This window comes from Phoenix dactylifera, unplaced genomic scaffold (assembly GCF_009389715.1).
Source record: "Phoenix dactylifera cultivar Barhee BC4 unplaced genomic scaffold, palm_55x_up_171113_PBpolish2nd_filt_p 000288F, whole genome shotgun sequence".
NCBI lineage: Eukaryota > Viridiplantae > Streptophyta > Magnoliopsida > Arecales > Arecaceae > Phoenix > Phoenix dactylifera.
In genome coordinates, this window is record NW_024067770.1 from 500652 (window position 1) to 521835 (window position 21184).

General features: G+C 35.8%; 1 protein-coding gene across 1 annotated transcript; it reads left to right on the top strand.

Moving 5' to 3' along the window:
* Window positions 1-5520: 5520 nt before the first annotated feature.
* Window positions 5521-11837, top strand: LOC103723374 (probable 6-phosphogluconolactonase 4, chloroplastic). The gene is made up of 3 exons (XM_008814266.3): window positions 5521-5941; window positions 6024-6159; window positions 11166-11837. Exons 1-3 carry the CDS (start codon window positions 5559-5561, stop codon window positions 11652-11654), a joined length of 1008 nt encoding a protein of 335 aa, XP_008812488.2. The 5' UTR covers window positions 5521-5558; the 3' UTR covers window positions 11655-11837.
* Window positions 11838-21184: the final 9347 nt, after the last annotated feature.

Genomic DNA, 21184 nt, shown 5'->3' on the forward strand with positions numbered 1-21184 from the left:
ATACAATGGAAAAATGGGCCATTGCAAATTGGCATAATTATAGTTTATCAAAAAGGTATTTGGTATATCCCTCCATTTTAGCATTGGCTACTAATATCCTTCATGGCATCCTTCATTAAATGCTACAACAAACCATCAAGTATCTACTTAACAAAGATCTTGGTAGAAGATTAAGGAGGGGGTTCTTAACTTGCAATATGCCAATAAGGATAAGGGGTTCTTAACTTGTAAAATGCCAAATATGATCATTTTCTATGAGACTATGAGCATTTTTAAAAAAAAAATTGAAGTTGATCCTTCATTATTTTGGAGGGCTACCTAGATTGTCTATTAAGATTTTTTAAGAGTATTTTGGTGGTTATGCATCTTCTCTAGGTAGCCTAAGAAAAGTCTTGTTATAAAAATCTTTTGCCACTAAAATAATCAAGATTTTTAAAGGTCTAACTACAAAACATAATCAAACATAAAACCAAAAGTTCAGTCATGTGAACTTCTCGCATTAAAATTAGTACATATGTTTCTATAATATTTATCTCTTGATAAATATAAAATGTTTGGCCGATAACTCATTATAAATCCATATAAAATTTGATATCAAGTGAACTTAATTCATCAAGAACGGGTTACATATTACAAACATGAACAAGACACATACCTTATTCTGTACATAATCATGGAAAAGGAAAACTCCATACATTAATCTAATAAATATTTATAATCAAATGCAAATAGTTTCTAGGGCATACACTATTCTAACAAAATCTGATTAAGCAATATAGATCTGGTCTTGCACTTGAGATTTGATGAGCAGGTTGGATTGGTGCTAAAATAATTAGATACAAGGATTTTGATTTATGTGACCATTACCAAAAATCTATATATTTGATATTTAACTTGGATATAGTATGAATTTGGCCTGATTTGATAAAATGCTCAAGTCTGCCAAACAAAAAAAAAGTTTGCAACTTGTAAGGTACAAACATCATACCAATCAATCATGAAAAAAAGGGAGAAAAGAAAAACTCCACCACAACAACTGAGCAAAGGTAATTATAATTTATATAAGAATGAACTAACAAAGAAATTTTAGTTTTACAATAAGACTGGATGCACCGAGTACAGGGTTTTGACCAACATATGATAAAAATTAAAGTTTTTGACATCTAGCACAAGTAAATGTGGCTTTCACTGGAGAAATCACTTTCTAGCCTAGATGGTTAATCTAATAACATCAACATAGTAACCAAAAGTCATGCTCCATATCATGAGTATGAACAAATCATGTGATTATAATATGGCAGCATATGTAGTAAAATTAGTAGTTTGGACACAAGCAATGCAATCTCAACAACAAAACATAAAAATATGAGTAGGTTATGAACTTATATTAAATAAAATGTAAATATAAAATAAGAAAGTAACAAACTGATGCACAAAATCAAAGTTAATGAGAAAGTAGGGGGATATGGACTTGGTGGATTGGGGAGTATTCTAATGTGGGAATTTATTGGATAGGAGACATAATAATTAGTGTAGTTAATAAACAAAATGATAAAAAATTAACATATTATTTTGGTTATACCATCGATATCATGATTCTTAAACATATTTTTAAACAACTAAGGTTTTTGCTTCAATGCAATTTTTTAAATGGTAATTTTATCTTAGTTTAATCTCAACCATTAATTCCAACAGCGGTAAACTACCAATAACTTCTTTAATCGGCTCAACCAATCATGTTCTCCATGTTAGCCCATGTGGCATACTCCATGCAAGCAACATGAAGGTGGATTCTCCTTCCCTACTCCCACCTACCACCGTTGGGTAGGCGGGTACTCATGTGCATGCATGCGAGTGCGCGTGTATGTGAGAGAGAGCAATGACCCCTTTCCCTATGAGAGAGAAAGGGGAAGGGGAGTGTAGGAGGGAGGCAACAACTCCCTCTCCACAATTGAGAGAGAGAGAGAGAGAGAGAGAGAGGGGGGGTATGGGGTTCACTCCTTCGAGTTTGTTATGTGGAGAGAGACGAAGAGAGGTAGTGTCATCACAAGCCAGGGGTTATGGCAAGCGTTACATACTCATAGAAAATTTTTTCTATAAGCATGCAAGGCATGTAATCATGATATTATAAATAAACAGAAAAATAAACTAAAATAACTATAAGTCATAATTCAATTAACTACTAAATCAAACTAACAAAATTTAAAAGTCTTGCATCAATTAAAGCTTAAAGAAAACCTAATAAAAATTAATAATAACACTAAATCTAAACTACGTAGATATTATCGAATCTCACCTCTAGTTTCACTTTTATAATAGAACCTGCATTCAGAATTAAGTATCTGCATCTATGAAGAAAAAAAGAGATAATGAGCTCGACAATCTAATAAGTAATGAATACCTTAACTAGATAATTTATATAATATTATAAGATGCAATAGCAAAATACAAATTGCCACGAATCAGTGCAAAGACACAACCAATTCTATTTTAAAACACAAATCCATTAAAATCCATATCTTTCAAATATTTATATACATATTCATAAATTTGATTCGAAACAAATTATATTCAACTCAACAATCTTTAACTATGGCCACATTTATATCCTGTAGCTAGACTAGAAATAGAATTGTAAAAATACCTAACAGAGTGGGCCAAAATATTATATTTATATCTTGTGGCAGAACCAGGAGTAGAATCAATGAGCTCTATAATAGCCAAAGTGTCAATGCATAACCTCAAATTAGCAGGGTTTAGAATATAGTAAGGTTGAGAATTCAAATCTAATACATATCATAATTCTTCTTTTTTTTAGAATAACATATAGACCATATTCAAACCAAAATATACATATACGATATAAGATCAATAAACAATATAATAATCTAAAAATATTATTTCAAAATTACAAGTATATTTTTATAAAATAAAATCTTATAAAATTTATAAATCATATATAAATCAATTAATAATTTATTTGATGTTGAAAATAATATTATATTAACAAAAAATCTAGAAAAGACATAACATTACTTATCTTACAAGCAAACTCAAATTATAGGTCTAAATAATTTTGACAATCCCTCTTAAAACTTAAGGCTCTGGCGAGCGCTCAATTGAAATCTTCGGTGAGCACTGTGAGCCAAGACTGTTGAACATTAAGAGGAGAAGGAGATCGACTGTGAGACGAAAGGAGGTATGGGGGTCTTTAAATAGCCGTTGGAGGCTAGATTTTTTAGTTATCGTAGAAAGTCAAGATGAAGAAGAAGTTCGTCTTCTACTCCAAGCCGAATAAGGCTCTATCTTTTTTTTTTAATAATTTTCTACTCTGATAAAGCTCTATCTTTTTTTTCTATCTTGTACTCCAAGTCGAACTGGGCTTTATCTTTTTTCTTCATTGCCTACTCCAACTCTTACATCTGGACTAGTCAAGTAAATTAGGTCCAGTTGTTTATTAGCTGATCTGGGTGTTACAGGTAGTAAGCATGCATAGGTTCACCTATGCATTGTGTTTTAAGCCTGATTAAATATGATCTTGTGAGAAAAGATGTATAAAAGAAAGAGATGCATGCATGTGAGAGAATGAAAAGAGACATGCATGTATTTGAGAGAAAGAGAGATGCATATATAGTTTTTCTGTAATTTAGTTTCCTTTCCTTCTTAGAATGGGTGTCTGATAGAGTAAACTAACTGTGAGATTGCAAATAATTGTGGATACCCTGCTTTAGGTTAATTGGTTGGCGAGATATTTCCGCCTAGAAACATGTTGGTGGGGGGATCTATGTCGTACTCTTGGGGAAAAAAAAAGAATGGCTATGGGGAAAATGGTATGTTGAAGCAAATCTAGAAAAAAAGGTATTTCGATCAATAAATTTGACAAATCAAATCTACTTGACATATTCCTCCTTAGTTTATAACATAGTATAGATGATATAAATATATGATACGCATCAAGAGCGAAAAGGAGAAAGGTGATCATAAAAAATTATTATGTATCCAAATAATGCATTTCAATATATCCTTTCAGGTTTGATTATAATATATTTTTTCATGTTTAGTTGAGATGCTTTTCCAAATAAATTAGAAAGAGCAATGCACATATTTCAACCCTTTTTCCGATCTAACATGTTAATGCTTAATGAAATTAGAGATATGTTGTGGATTGGTGCAATTTATGAAAGTATTGTTGAGTTATCATATGCATTCCAACACCATGACTCAAGAAGTTTTGGTGCATTTAATCCCCTATATTAACTTCCTAGATTTTTTTCTATTTTATGTGAGTTAATTTTGATTATTCAAAACTTAACATTTTTAGGAAAGTATCTAACTTTGATTTCCTTTATAATCTTGCCTTAGCACGATGGAAAAGAAAGCAAGGATTAGTAACTCTCCATCACAACCCTTTTAGTTTCTAAAATAAAAAAATTAAAAAAATGTCCTTGATCAATGAAATGCTATTATGCTTTTTAATTGGATTAGATTGATTTGTGGAGAAGTCCAGTACACAAAGTAGGATATAGATGAAGAAGATATGCCTTCTACCATTGTATAGTAGCATATATAAAGATGCATATCTTCAATTGTTTCATCATATTTGACTCAAACTTCCTATATTTTGAACATAACACCTTTCAAGATTTAGAGTAACAAATAAGATAAATGTCGATTACATTAGCCTTGGCATCCTTGATTGGTTCATGTCTTGAAAAATTACAATGTTATAGACTAGAACTATTTCATCACAATTAATTCAATTGTTCTTTTTTTGTAAAAGAATAGTTCAACATGTTCAATTTAAACTAATAATTTGGGATTTAAGATATACCACCATAAACAAAAGTGAATTTGACTTATATTGTTATCTAATCAAGGTTTTCATCTTGGCCTGGATCTATATCAGGATGTTAGTTTATATTACTATGATGTGGAATATATTAATATCAAGCAGTCATTGATGAGAAAGATTACGGGTATATCCTAAGATTTTGATTGATAATACAATTTACGGGCTAAAATTTTTCAATCAGTCTACAATCATTCTAAATTGACTTTTAGTTAAGAAAATAGAAGACCTATTTCTATCATAATTATCATATTAAAACTAATAGTATATATTTTTGAAAAAAAATGACACTACTATATTTGTTGAGATATAGGCCTCCAATCCTCCATCTGTGTAACATAGTGAACCCCATTTAGTGCACTTATCACGTTCGGGTTGTATCTTTCGCGCAAACGATGGATAATGTTCTTTCACGATTTCGGCCGTTGGATGGTGCGCCGCATAGATCTCAAAGTTATCTGAACTGTTCCTATAATCGTGTGCACAGCTCTCGAAGTCGATATTGCGCGATCCAACGGTATTCCCGCGAAGGAAGGTGAATCCTTCTTTCCGGCAAAAGAGACAACCATCGTCCTTTCCGTAAAAGTCAGCTAGATTTTATTTCGCTTTCAGATCCACGTCATCTGCCGTCCATCTAGATTTCGACGGCTATAATTAGCATACCGGTCCAATTGATGCCACCGCTCGCCATCCAACTGCATCTTTTAACATGGGTTCCTTCGCCATCTCCCCTTCTCCCGCCGTCTTCCCCTCCCACCACCGGCCGCGCCCGCCACCAGCCCGTAGCTTTCCGGCGATCCCACGGTCTCTCTCTCCGGCCAAAACCTTATTCTCAGAAAGAAGGATCTTCTTCGCCGCCTCGCCGAACCCCGTCCGATCCGGCCGGAGACCTATCTCCGCCATGGCCTCCGAAGCGACCTCCGTCGAGGTGGAGACGACGACGGGAAAGAAGGAGCTTCTGGTCTTCGAGAGCGAGGAGGAGCTTGCCGTCTCTCTGGCGAAGCACACGGCGGAGCTGTCGGAGAAGTATGCCCAAGAGAGGGGAGCCTTCACCTTGGTTATCTCCGGCGGGTCTCTCATCAAATCCCTCAGGTATTTAGCTCGGATTGTCGTTTTCTTTGAAATCTCTAGGGTTCTCTTCGATGTGAGTTTTGAAAAGTCTCTGAGATTGTAGGAAGTTGGTGGAGCCTCCGTATCTGGAATCGGTGGATTGGACAAAGTGGCACGTCTTCTGGGTGGATGAGAGGGTGGTGCCGAAGGACCACGCTGATAGCAACTATAAACTAGCTTATGATGTGTTTCTTTCTAAGGTACATAAGACCCTCCCACTACTTTGCTGTAGTTGCCATAATTCTTAGTTTTTGTAGAATTAGTAGAAAAGAATGTGCAAATTTGTGTTGAAAATTATGTCTTGCTCGAATTACTTCGTTCTGTGCCTGCATGAGGAGGTTAAGATTTAGACTCAAGACAAACCAAAATTTGATTGCGACATGATCCATATTCTGACCTGAAGAGACTCATTATAACATATACAAAAAAGCTATTTATGGGTGAAATAATAGGACTTGACTTAAATTCGTCCCGAGTTGCACTTGCTTCTGAAACCTGGAGACTGAGTATGTGTTGGAATATTCTGACTTGGCAATCAAACCTGATGATCATCCTTTGATCTAGTAGGATCTCGCAACTAAAAATGTCAAAAGGATGAGTAGTAAAAGCACCTTAGGTGGACGGTGGACCTTTAAATGAACACTTTACCTTAGATGGACCAAGTTGTTGATTCTTTAGATTAATTAAAGCCTAAATCATATGTGGATATGGGTTAGGTGGCTTCATAAACCCAAATCACTCTTAAATATGGTCATGCAAAAAATCGTGGACTTGCAGAGGGGAATATTCTATGAAAGACAGAGATATGTTTCAGAGAAAGGCTAACAAGACCATTGTGACCATATAGGGATGTCTATAGCGAATGGATCCAGATGAGATATCAAAAGTGATGATTGGGATCACATAGATCTAATTGAATTTTTATTGTGGGAAGAGGTTGTTGATATTGAATGGAAAGAAGGTGCCAAGTAGTGCAGCTGGTGAAGTATTTGGGAGTTGGTACCAAGGACTTGGCTTCCAGTCTCGCCTTCACCCAGATTTTGGCTGGGATTTCTGCCATCCCAGTTTTCAGAAAAAAAAAGATATTGAGTGCAAAGAAAACTTGGATCAACACTAGCTTATAAATCTCACTAGATCTTATGGTGGACAATTATAAAGCATTGTGGAAAATCTAGTGCATATTTGGTTGTGAGATCTTTGTTGGAGATCTGGGGATGGAATATCAGGTAGTATCTAGTGTTATTTCCATGCTAGATAGGGAGGTAGTGCTGTTATGATCTAATTAATGTGGTTCTTAATGGAAAATGCTTTGAATTAGATCCCATGGTTGTGATTGCTTGTTGACAAATTATTTTATATATATAGTGTAGATTTGCCACCATCCAATTAGTATTTGATTTATTGTGATTTTGAAACATTTTTGGTAGAAGAACAGCAAAAATCTATTTAAATTTTTGTCTTCTGTTGGGAAACCCTTGCACAACATTGCTTAGCTTCAAAGGGAAAGCTTGTTCCCTCTTCTTTCACTCCGGAGAAGAACCAATATTTCTTCCTCACAGACTTTTAAACTAACTATACACATTGATGCCATAGCTCAAGGAAAAAATCAACCATTTCAAGGTTATCAAACCTCCAAAACAAGGGAAGTGCTCGAGCAAATTTTGCTGATCGTATGGGATCAAGGGTACTTACAGTTTATAGGCTTATAGATAAAGCATAAGTGAATAAATTATCACAATAAAAATATCTTAGGGCATGCATGGTTCGCCATAAGTGTCCAAAAGTGAAAGAAGGTCAAATGAAAGAAGCAACTTCCACGTGTTTGGATTGGTGGGAGTGGTCAAGAAAGTGCCTAATTTATGTCTTGATTTATATCTTGACTTCCCAAAAAAAGTGTTGAAGTCAGTTCAACTAAGATTGGTCTGAAATCACTTCTGGCAACTTATAGGCTTTACTTCCGACCACCTGTAGTGAACTGAAAATGGCCTTAGATAGACTACTATTTAACTGATAATCCAATATAGGCTAAAGTGAACCTTTAATGATGTCTTATAGTAATGCCCATATCTACACACCGAAGTGCTCATCACCATGGCAACATTGTACACCATTACATTCCATTTCCTTTGGCTGCAAATTGTACTCCATGATCTAGCTACTACTGGATTGTAATTTAAATCTGTTGAGATATCATAAGGCTGTTTTTAGCATAACCTTGATTTCTCTGATCCAACCAAATCATGAACATAAATTTGGGGTCTGCTTCCACTGCTGTGAACAATTCTCCATTTCCCAAAGTCAGTTGTTCTCAGGCTTCATCAACTTAAGCATCTATCTTGAAATCTCTTGCTTCTTTACAATGTTGACCAAGTATAGGCTTCTAGTGGCTTCTAGTGACAGTTGTAACAAATGACCTGATTGTGTCATTCCATCCATATCTTTTTGTGTCAACCACTGTATTGTTGATATACTGGTTTTATGTTATGATTTAGTGGCAACTAGACTTGACACTGTAGGTATGAAGGAACCACACTTATTTTTCTTTGTCAATGTATTAACTTTGTTTACCTTGTAGCATTTACTAGCCTAATAGCTTATGACATTGTGGAAAGGCAAAAGATATGTAACCTGGCCTGGATCTCATCGTTAGGCCATAAGGGAAGCAACTCCGAAAAGAAATTGTCATTCAGTCCTTTAGTTCTGCTTGCTAAGAGTTTAAACTCTATTTTCATACTTGTTCATCAAACTGTTTGGCCTCGGTAAAATCTATTAAAGGAACCCTTTCCATGACAGAAAACCTTGTGATTTCTCAACCAATGTATTGTTTAAGAGCATCCTTATCAATGTGCAAGGATGCCAAGAGAACATTAGGCTTCTGTGGATTTCGATAGAGTTCAAGTAGGTGTTCACGGTGGGAACAAGGGCATGTAGTTACACAGATCTACAATTATGTTTAAAAAGTTTGTCATGTCAAGTTCATTACAGGCATCAGCTATTTATTCTCTTGTAAGATTTCAATATGTTGCTCAAATCAAGGGTATAAACTAACTGAACATGAGCAAGTCAGGCCCTGCCAACTCATTTGGGCTCAAAATTAAACTATGCACAGCTTGAGCTTGAGACGAGCTGAAATACTAACTTGAGCTACACTTATATATCTTGAGTCAACTCAAGCTTGGTTTTCGTATGCTAAAAATATCAGGTCAAACTTTGCTTGTGGTTGCTTGATGGTTACAACTAGGCTCGAGTACATTATGAGGAGTGGTGGAGGTACTAAAAGATAGGAGAGGAGATGAAGGGGCAGCTATTGGACAAATTGACACCTTCATGCAAGTCTCGATCACCAGTAGAATCAAGGAGATGTGAGATTTTCATCAGAGTATCAGACTTTCAAGGAAAAGGGAATGAGAGAGACAGGGTAGTAGGATTACTGAGCCAATGACTTGGGTGAAAGAGATTTTGCTTCCTCTCTCAGACATCATATCTATGCTTTCTTGCTGGTGTTTCATCCCTTCTAAATATTGTAGGAGCTTGACCATAGAGGGGACCCCCTTCTCAACAGCCACTGGGAGTGAGGGCTAGGGAGAGGGATAGGAGAAACATTAGAAGATGATGGCTCTGCCATTACTGAGGGAGCCAGAGAGGATAATGTGGAGGGTTTGCACCTAGATTCAGCCTATGCCTTTCCCATCAATTCATTGCTTGCTTCATTAGATCTTAATCTAATGGCTGAGTTCATCCTTTTCAGCCAAAGCTTTAATATCTTAAATTATTTCTTTTTGGAAAATTAGTATTATTCTTTTTTTTTTAATTTAATGTTTGATCTATATCAAGCTCAAAATCCAAGCAAGCTGATGTTGAGCAGAATATCAAGCTGAAAGCAAGCTACTCATGAATAATTCACATGTTTGACAGCCCTATTCAGCTCTTTCTTGAATCTGCTTGATCTCAGTATCCATCCTCTCGGCTTCTTGCTTTCTGTATCATCTGACATTGTAGTTTTATTTTCAATTTGAGCTCGACCATCTAGCTCCCATACAAACAATAAATGAAGTGAAATTCTCCCCCGGTGGGTAACCCTTACAGAAAAGTGCTTAGATACAAATAAATAACCCATTCCCTTTTCTTTCACAACATTACCCTATAGACTCCTTGATTGTCTCAATTTTTACTAGGTGCCTAACTCATTTGAACTGAACAGATCCAAAGGAAACCCCACAAGTACCCTTTTAGAATACTCAAAATTATTAACAACTGAAAGTACACCAAATTCCATCATGCAAAGCTTAATAGAAAGATTTTTTTTTTTTCTGACTCGACAAAAATGAAACACGGGACTGAAAAAGCAAGGTTTATAAACATACTCGGGAGGGGCCATCAACTTGCAATCGAGAGTGGTTCGGTGAAATATACTATCGTACTGACACAGAGTTGATCATACTTTTAGATCAAAGCTTGCACCAGATTGAAGGGTGTGGAGTTGCCGAGATGAATATGAAAGACGGCACACTGAAAAATCAGAATGATATGCTGCTAGTACAAAGGAGGAAGAACCTGCTCTCTGTACCTTCGCCAAAGATGGATACAAGATAGATCGGGAAGAAATAATTTCGTGAAAGATAATAAGAATGGTTTCAGAATTGTGGCCAAAGGGCATGAAGAGCTTAGTACACTACTAAACTGATTCAATTACTTGACTGACTCGCATAGAAATGAAAACTAAAGATTATTAATAATGTCATAAATATATCATACTTTGATCACAATGCATTTTTTCTTTGTTTTTTGAACTGCTTGACTCAGTCAATTCAGTCACCGTTTTATTTTGACCAGTTGAGGAATGGAATAGAGCTAAAATTTCTAATGAATTTTAAAAAGATGGTAAATGGAATGGTAAGAATCTTTAGATTAGTGAAAAATAATCATTGGTTTAGTGTTCATCTGAAATAGATAGATCTTTTGATTGGTTGCAACTATCAACTCAATGTTTTGTTGGTTGAGTTAGCATACATAGTTTTGACTTCTCAGCTCCATTTTTTCCTGTTGTATTGTTCAGTTATGATTTGAAATCATTTTCCGTTACGTAGAAAATACCAAAGTGATGAGGACACATTCAATTACAAATGCTTGAAGTCTATCTTAATGCTCTATGTAATGATAGGTGAGAACTGCATTGGTGATCATTGTTTTATTTTTCAAATGATAGGTCCCAATTCCTCCAGGTCAGGTTTATGCTATCAATGACTCCTTATCAGCTGAGGGTGCTGCTGATGACTATGAGACCTGCCTGAAACAACTGGTTAAGACGGCGGTGGTGGCAGTATCCTCGGCAACTGGGTTCCCAAAATTTGATCTGATGCTGTTGGGAATGGGCCCAGATGGTCATGTCGCTTCTCTTTTTCCTGGGCACCCTCTCCTCAATGAAAACCAGCGGTGGGTAACCTTCATTAAGGACTCCCCAAAGCCACCGCTGGAGAGAATAACATTCACACTCCCAGTAATTAACTCATCAGCGTATGCTGCACTTGTGGTTGCTGGATCTGGTAAAGCTGGCGCAGTGCATAAGGCTCTAGGGAGCAAACAAAGTTCTTCAGATTTGCTGCCTGTTGAGATGGTTTCACTTGAGGATGGTAAGTTCACTTGGTTTACAGACAAAGCTGCCATTTCAATGTTGCAGGAAAAAGCATGTCCGTAATTGTGTAAATCAAGGATATCTTCTATGGTAATAGTTACCTCCACAACTTTTCTGTGGGACTAGTGTTGTTCAAAAGTTTAGGTGTGTGCTTTGGCATAGTTACGACTGTGGTTCATGCAGAGAGAATATAAATGTTGAAGTTGCTTGTTTTTGTTTCCAATAATGTTCGTTTATTGTTCTCCTCTGTTTGAATAACCATCCATAATTTGCCTTGTAGCTAGTTAGTGACACAAATACAAGGAGATTGCGACATTCGCTTTAATGCTCGGAGTAGTTCTGCGAAGATGCAGCTTGCCATGTAATGAGCAATAAAAACATTAATGATGCCATTTAAGAGACCAATTTTTCTAGTTAAAATACGAACTTTAATAATCAGGAGTCTCTGTTTGGAGCATCTACTATGGCTGTGAAATATGTACTATCCAGGCTGACAAGCTGTATTATTATGATATATTCATGGGTGAATAGGATTATGAAAGTGTTTTTCCTCCCGACGAAATGATTGAGATCAGCAAAATTGGCTGCTCATTGAAAGATATTTGACCTTTTTTCTGCAGAGGTCCGCATTGTTTCAACATACTTTTCTTATAGGATATAGGTCTAACGAAGAAAATCTGCTGAGTTTTTTTAACTTGATCTGCGATCTTATGGACATGGCAAATGTTTGGTCTGCTTTGGGGTCTAACAAGTGATTTCCTTCGTGTAACTGAATGCTAGATTTGAAGCTCAGGATTTCGACCAACACTTACATGCACCTGTTAAGAGTGTCATGCCGAGTGTAAGTATTGCCTTGTCATGATTAATTGGTAGAATGTGTTTTAGGGCCAATTAAGCATTGCAGGCACTGGTTCATATAATTTTTCCATATGTGCAACTGGAGGATGATATTTTAACTAGTGGGATCTTCAGGGGACATCACATGTCTGAAAATGTTTTAAGATATTCGAGATGATGATTTAATTGATGATCTAAATCAGAGCATAGGGATGAAGTGGGACAAGGAAATTTGTGGCTTTGTGCCACTTGAAGCATTGGCTAGGGCACAAGATGGCTAGTCATTGAATTCTAAACCAGAAATACCACTTAGCCTGAAGAATTCAAGATGCAAACAGTAACCTATGGGTACCACAAAATTAAATCTTTGCTGAAGATGTATGTATCTGTGCTTGTATATGTGAGAGAAAAGGTACCTGAGTGGATGAGGGCCCCTTATCATGTTCCACTGTCTCTTCCAAAAAAACAATGCCAGCAATTACTCCCCGTGACAATTGTCCTCTCCCATTAGAATCACCTACTGCCATGATGTTTCTTTCGTGGTTCTGTGAGGAGTAAGAACATACCAAGAGTGTCAAAAACCTTCGAAGAGGTTGGGAAGTTGATGGTGAGTTTAGAGTCAGATAACTCTTGGTTAGAAGTGACCTACAATATTTATAACTGAGCTTGTCGGAGAGGAAACTAACCTGGCAAAGAAGTGAAAAGCATAGATATATCATCACCGAGCTGTAATTTATGTTCCCATATAGGGTGATGGATGTCCAGTTCTAATGAAAACTAAAAACCCTCTTGGTGATAGGGTAATAGATGTCCCCAAGTGTATTACATAATTTTCTGGAGACTAAGGGTATGCTTGGTTGGAGGAAGTTAGAATCTGAAGTAGGAGTGGGAATGAGTGACTCCTATTTTAGCTATTTGGTTAGAGAGAGTCCCATTTCCATTCTGATTTTAGAGTGGAATGGGAATGCCCCAATCCCTTCTTTCTCCTAGTATTCAAATCCTATTTCAATTCTGATTCTCATTTTAGTTACGAAGCAAATGCGAGGGGGGATATGGCCATTCCGATTTTCATTCCAATCTATTCCGATTTTGATTCTGGTCGCAAACAAAACGTTCCCCAAGAGAAAAGCTGCACAGAATTTGTTTAACTTGCTCAAATTCTCAACCTAGTAGGGATGGGGGCTACTAACTTCGAGCATATTCCAATGATTACGTAGGATTTTTTGTCCTTTTCCAACCATATACATGCTCTTCTATCTTGGGGTATTTAGTTTCATTTTTATTTCTATCTGCAACCTTTTCTTCCTGAACATTAACTCATGGTGTTTGATTGTGTATCATGTCCCCATCACTGAGATATGTATGTCATTAGTTCCACTACAATATTGGAAGACATTGAAAGAAGAGATAGAATCCGTGCTCAAAGAGGCATCGAAGTATTTTGGCTGATGCTTCTGTGGTGGAGTGACTAGGTCCCAATATATATGTCAAATTATGAGGAAAGTGGATGTTTTGTTTTGGTGTTTCCTTTTTATTTTTCTTGGAGTTTTCTTTCATTCTCTATTGCTCGGATTAAGACTCCCCTTATAGCCTTTGATGCTAGTGGTCACATAAGATGTCTCCATGAGTATCTAACCCTAGGGTTGGATATAAAGGTTGATAACTTGCTAACCTAGCACAAAATCAACTCAAAATATAGTTTTGGATCTAAATATTCGACCCAATAGTTATTGGAAAGGATTTTTGTCGCAAAATCAAACCTAAACTCATATTGGTCATTTGGATATCAGGATATCCATGCCTTATGATATACAAACAAACAAACATACGTACATAAACATGCACGTACATGCACACATATCCATCATATATTGGTATAAAAGTGCAATATTAAGTACTTGAAATCCTTTTGTATCCTTAGGTATATTTTTAATCGATTGGTTTATGTAAAGGTTTATAGATGTTTTATGTGTGGCTATGGTTACTAGTATTGCAAAAAAATTAATTTCTACTATATACACATCATAACTTAACATTTGTTTTGTTTTTTTAAAAATTTTTTTTGTTGTCTTAAGGTTGCACATATGGACAAAAGGTTAAAGCTGAATGAATATATGCCTTTTGGTACATTTTCTATATTTTCTAATATCATATTTTCTCATGATTCATAGTTATTGAGATAGTATTTTATGTGCATGAAATAATTTGGAAAAATAATTCAAAGAATAGCAAAACATTTATCGACGACCTAATTTCTTCCTGAAACCATATCCAATACCTGAATTTTTTTGAGTTTATTATGAAGTGTGGATATAGAGTTTTAATTGGATTTGGGTTTATATTTAGATGTGATAAATATATTTTGGATTTGGATATGGATATGGCCAAACTTGATATGAACCCGACCGACTGATGCCTTTATGAAGGCTAATGAGTTAGAGGTATGAGGTGACATGAGAGACACATTGCTTTGTATCTTATAGCCTTTATAAATGCTACAGTAACACAAAATAGTTATCCAAAAAAGTCACTTAGGTGCCTTATGCCTATCACTTTGCTTCATTAAATGGCATCATTCACGATACCAATTCAAAGAGTGCAATGAGAATACTTCAACCAACTTTAGTTGAGTAATATTTTGAATTACTAAAGCATTTTTGTTTATTACCTCTCTCTCTATGTGCTCCCTAAGGAAGAGCAAACTTTAGAAGTTAGAGTAAATAAGACCCTCTTTGCAATGGATTATTAGAAATGGTTTAGAATATATAATCTACAAGTAACCAAATTTTACTCTTACCAAAATTAACCGTATGCCTTTAAGTCTATGGATGACTTGGATCATGATCATATGAACCAAAATCTACTTCATGATGCATTTATCCAATCTTTTCCTTTTTCAATTGGATGAATTTGGCATGACAAGACAAACATGTCCATTGCTATATATTAGTCTTTCTTAGAAGAAAAAAAGAAAGAAAAAATAAGGATAATTTTTATTTTTAAGTCTTGCAAGTTCTTAAGTCCACTCAAGAAAGAGAGAGCTTTTGAGTTGAAGAAACCAATTAGCACCAATTGACTAGATTAATAGGTTCACCAATAATGTCCCTTACACAAATGTACATAAAATAATGATCATGAAAGGTTAACTACTCGCCACTTTAGATCCAATCTGGAAGGGTAAAAGTAAATCCAAACTCGAACCAACAATATTCAATAAGCTAAAGAACCTTGAGTTGCAATTTGTTCTGAGCTATTTCACGTAGGTCCTAAAAATTATTTTTTAAATTGTTAAGCTAATTTTTGTTAGGTTTAATCATAGTTGCCTAGGTTCAATTTGGCTAGCCTTATTTTGATGAGATTAATAGCTCGTTCAGATATATTGATCTCTTTTTTCTTTTGCAATAAAGTTCTAGTTCATAACCCAATATTTTAAGATGTGCCTCCATGAAGCTCTATGCTTCATGACTCTACACATTATTATCTCATTGCATTCTAACACATTCACCAAAATGTTAAAGTTCTAGAATATTTAATTATGAGCAACTTAGATCCATTAGAGCCACTTGTGTTCGTAAAGCTAGTTAATGAACTCAAGCATCCACCAAGCTTCTTGAAGCGCATTGCGGCTAAGGACTCCACCAATTAGCCATTTCAAGAATCTATTAAAGGCATTCTAGAATCCATTAAAGTATGCACAGATTAACAATGCAAAAATATTTTTAGAACAAACACGGGTTAACTTGCGCTCAAGAGAAAAAAAATGATCTAGATTTACATTGAAGAAAAGGTAGAATCTCTTAAAACCTTGACTCAAACTCGATTGACCTAAGAAGCAAGGCTTCAAAAATAAATCTTACCTTAAAAACATCAACTAGGACCTAACAAGTATTTTCACAAGAAATAAACAAGAATAATAGAAAATTTTTACTAACAATGGGTAGAAAATATTATTTTTATAATTATCTCAAACTTCATCGATAACATGCCAACAGACGCAGACGAGGATAAGAAGGTTGCTGAACTTGAGATGATGGCGGCTAATTACTCTCTTTCCTTTTTTATTCTCTTTTTTTTATGGCAGCTAGGGTTCCTTGTAGATGGGAGGAAGAAAGAAGATGATGGGATGCAGCTAATTGGTTCAATTGGGTTCAATGGTTATGTGGCCGAATTGGGGATTGTGCTTGAAAGATTGTGGCCGGATGGAACTTGGTTGGGACCTAAAGTTTGATTAGGTTTGGGTTGCAATTAGGCTTGATATGGCTTGACTAACTAGATAAGGTGGTTAATTGGAATAGTTCTAATGGCACTCAACTACTTAGTTTGGGCGTGAGGAAAAGAATTGGATTGATGGCATGAGATAAGGATTTGGTAGTTGGCTTGAGATAGGAAGGAGTCCTTCTATCACTCGGACTCTCAAATAAGGAAGGGTATGTCGTGAGAAAAAGAAGGGATATTGTTAGGATGGCGTGAGAAAAAAGGAAGGAGTCCTTCTCTTACTAATACTCTTAATTAAAGAGAGGATATGGCATGAGAAATAGATTGTGACGTAAGAAATCGGAAGGAAATGCTGAAATGTGAGGAAAGAATTGGTGTGAGAATGAAAAGGGATAACCAAAGAGGATAGATGGAAAAGTCTCACCTCCACTCAAACTCTTCAAGGGTTGCCGTGAAGAAGGAGAAGAAGTCTTACCTTCACCAACTTCTACTAAGAGCTTGGCATCTCACCAAGAAAACGGGATGGAGCGTCGCACTCCAAGGAGAAAGAGAATCACTCTCAATTCTTCTAAACTCAAATCAATGGTATTCCAAATTTTATTCTTCAACCTTCCCTTTATACAGAGTAAGAGGTTGGAAAATAATGACTCTTACAACTAAAATTTGGACTCCTTCTCTAACAATGACTCCTACTTAACATTGACTCTTTTAATTCAAATCAAACACTTAACTAATTCAACCACAATTTAAACAAGACTTCTACTTAGCTAGGACTCTTCATGGCACATGAAAATAGAGTCTAAATCAGCTAGGACTCTTTTTAAACGACATATGGACTCATCACACAAGACTTCAAATAATTTGGGACTTCTTAGCTTGCACACGCCCCATGAAAGGAAGCTTCATGCAACCTTGCGCATGCCCATAAAGGAATTCATGCATGCCTTAGATCCCTTCCTAAATTCAGACTTTGTTGGAATAAGTTAACAACCAAACTACTAGGCAAAACAATCAAAGACTTTTTCCAACTTTAGACTGAAAATTCTGAACTCAACGTAATATTGGACACGCCCAATGTTGGACCCAAACTCCTAAACTCAAGACTCCTAATTAATTATGACTCCCCAATACCATTAGGACTCAATTGAATTAGGCACTGGAACACTAAAACCAAATATAACTAGGTGCTAAAAATTTTGGACCCAGTGTGTTCTGGTGCTGGAACTCTTAGACCCAATGTATTTTTGGGCACACCCAAGCAAGGACCCAAATCTATGCATGTCCATGATGACTTGAGCTCCTGCTCTTGCATCACCAACATAATAGGTGTTTAATTAAATATCCATTACTTCCTTGTTCGAGCTCCAATTGAGATGATCCAATATACATTGGATTAGCTAACTTGATGTGTGAATGCATCAAAAGTGTGTTGAGTTTGAAATTTATCTTATACTCACTATGCAACCTGATCTATTATTGACCTATTTTATAAAATTTGTATTCACTAGATATCTATAAGTCAAGTGTTACTCATATGCTTTCTCTAATCGATCTTAAAAGGTTCCAAAGGTTGCCTAGGATTTTTGTGATAATGGTGGTTTTTATTTAGACTTTTATTCTTATTTTAGCATATTTTTTGGAGCATCCACAATTGATTCTTTATCCTTAGTGATTTTTGATCCCTTATTTTAGTTATTTAGAATATTATAGAAATTGATGTAAAAGAATCTAGCATCAATGAACTATAAAGTTAAGTATATCTAGCTTGCAGCATCCACAAGATTTTGAAGTAATGTTTGCTATATCTAATACTAGATCGTGAACCATAAGTATTAGAGGCCATAACTTTCTTAGTGTCTATATTTAGCGTGCTAGATGCCAAAAGATAAAGCTTTTGATTGCAGTATATGACATAACATTAATGCACCATGCAAGACTCATGCTATAGTGTACAACATCAAGCTCCACCACCACCAATGGAGGATGATTCAATTGATAGCACTGTAGCTGAGATCAATGATAGTAATTCCAAATTAAAGGGGCAAGGCCGAAGTTCATCCAAAAAAGGGCAAGGTTGGTGGGTGACATGGATGGATTAATAGCACCATTCTTAGATCAAAAGCAGCATGGATGGGTTGACCAAGCTGAAGATGGTATGGGGTTGCGATTGGTGGTGGCACGGTCAAGATCCATCCGTGACAAGAAATAGGAAAAAAAGAGAGAGGAGAAAATGTTGGTTATATTTGCACGATAAGAATGAGAGAACAATTGAGTAAAACTAAGTAGTTAGATATAGTGGAAACGAGCCGAGTATGAGCCAGGTCGGGCTTAGCTCTAATTTAACTTATTTCATAATTGAGTTGAGCTCAAGCCATTCACAAATAGCTTGTTTAAGAAATCTATCAAGAGTTTAAGATTATTTGAAGCTTTTATCTATATAGTTTGGAATAATAATCTAATTATTTATTAATTAAAATATATTTTATTCTATATAACTTATATTGATTTATAATAAATAATTATTTATATAGTAATAATATTCAAAATAATATAATATATATAAATTATTTATATATTAGTATTATGACTTGAGACAATCTTGAGCAAGCTAAGCATAGCTCTAGTTCTAGATCGGGTCATTTCTTAACCACACAAGTTGAACTCGAGCCATATTTTGGGTTGAAAACTTAAGCTAGCTTGCGAATTGGTTGTTAGCATAATTTTAGAGATCATGTAACAATCTGTATCAGTCCATATTATTTTTCTTGTATGGAGTCTGTACACGAGTATATATAACTCCTGAAATGTACCGAATATGATAGAACAGAGAAATAAAATTATTTTTTTCTTTTTTTTTGTTTTCTTCTTCTTCTGCAAATATTTTAACACTACTTGTTCACTTATCAACCTTGTGGTGAGAATTTTAAGTGGATAGGGATTGGGATGAGGCTCATCTCACTGAGCAAGCTTTAGGCTAGACGCGAAGCTCGAGCTTCAAGATAGACCTAAATACAACCAATTTTGAGCCCGAGCCAAGTTTGAAATCAAATCAACCTTTCAAATTTGAGTTCCCACCTTGATCCAAAGCTTCTCGCTCTAGGCCCCGAACCTAATCCAAGGTAGCGCGGCTAGACCAGACTATTTGATCTTTATTAATAAATAAATAAATAAGTGAGTAAGTAAGATGGTAAATAAATAAGGATCTTTCTATTGGACTCTGTTGTAACATTGCAGTTCCTGCAGCACGCGTGGCTGTCTGTTGGATGTCGGCCACAGCTAAGGCTGCAAATGGGTCAGGTTGACCCATGACCCGACTCGATCCGACCCATGTAGACTCGACCCAACTTGAATTTTAGGACCTGCAAGTCCGAGTCGGGTCCTAAAATTGGACTCGAACCATTTTCTGGGTCAGGTCTGGGTTTACTAAATCTGGACCCGACCCGACCCATTATTTTTTTTGGGTCTATTTCAGGTTTACTAAATCTGAACCTCATCCCGACCCGAAGAGCCGACCTAAACCCATTACGTGCCTAGGACCAGTTGAAATTGTTACTGTTCAAATTTTCGTGAGCTGCTATTCTCCGGAATTAATGTCAGTGTTTGCTTTTGTCATTTGCTGTCCTTTGACATACATAACATTTTTAATTATATTGAATAATACTGTATATCATGTTTTATTATATATTATCTTATAGTATATATTATATAAGATAGTGTTGTATTGTATTGTATTATTATTGTACTAGATTAAACAACCAAAAACAAAGCTTGCAGATATAATTTTTAGATACAAGCAAACGAAATAGATATTTGCAAATACAAATGCAATATTTTTAATTGTATCTGCATCTAGATGCAAGCATCTAGAAACTGAGGCAATCAAACAATTCCTTAGCCTCAAAGCCTGCACAACTTCACCATCCATTGACAGATTGATGGTGATCAAAAATGTAGTTTCAAGTGATTATGATATGATTGTACAGCTTCGAAAAACAACATCAAAGGTAGCTCTAAACTACAGCATTTGGCAAATGATATACATAGGATAAACCCAACTCTTGATAGTCAGCAGAAGGGTGGACGATAATGATTATGATATGGCTTTATCATGGCTTTATTGGTTCTGCCTACAGCTAAGTAACCTAACCACATCCACCATCAATATGAAAGAATATGAAAGATTATATTTTCCAAAAGCATAAAGAAAATGGTAACATCTCACTTGGATCCGTATCCGACCCAAAGTAGATGCGACCCGATTCGATCCGAATGATCCGTTGCGTCAAAAATTGTAAGTATGGATCCGATCCGATCCGATCTTCAATCGAGTCAGATCTGGATCCAAAATTAGAATCCGAACAAAAAAATCGGATTGAATTGAGGTCACTCAGGATTCGACTCGATCTGACCCATTTGCATCCAAAGCCACAGCCCTCACGCCTCACCCGCGTCAGCCCGCCAATCACTCGTGTGAGTTGTGCCGACTCCCCTAGGTTTCTTGTTTCCCCTCACCAATCCTATAAAAGCCAAAACCCTAGCAC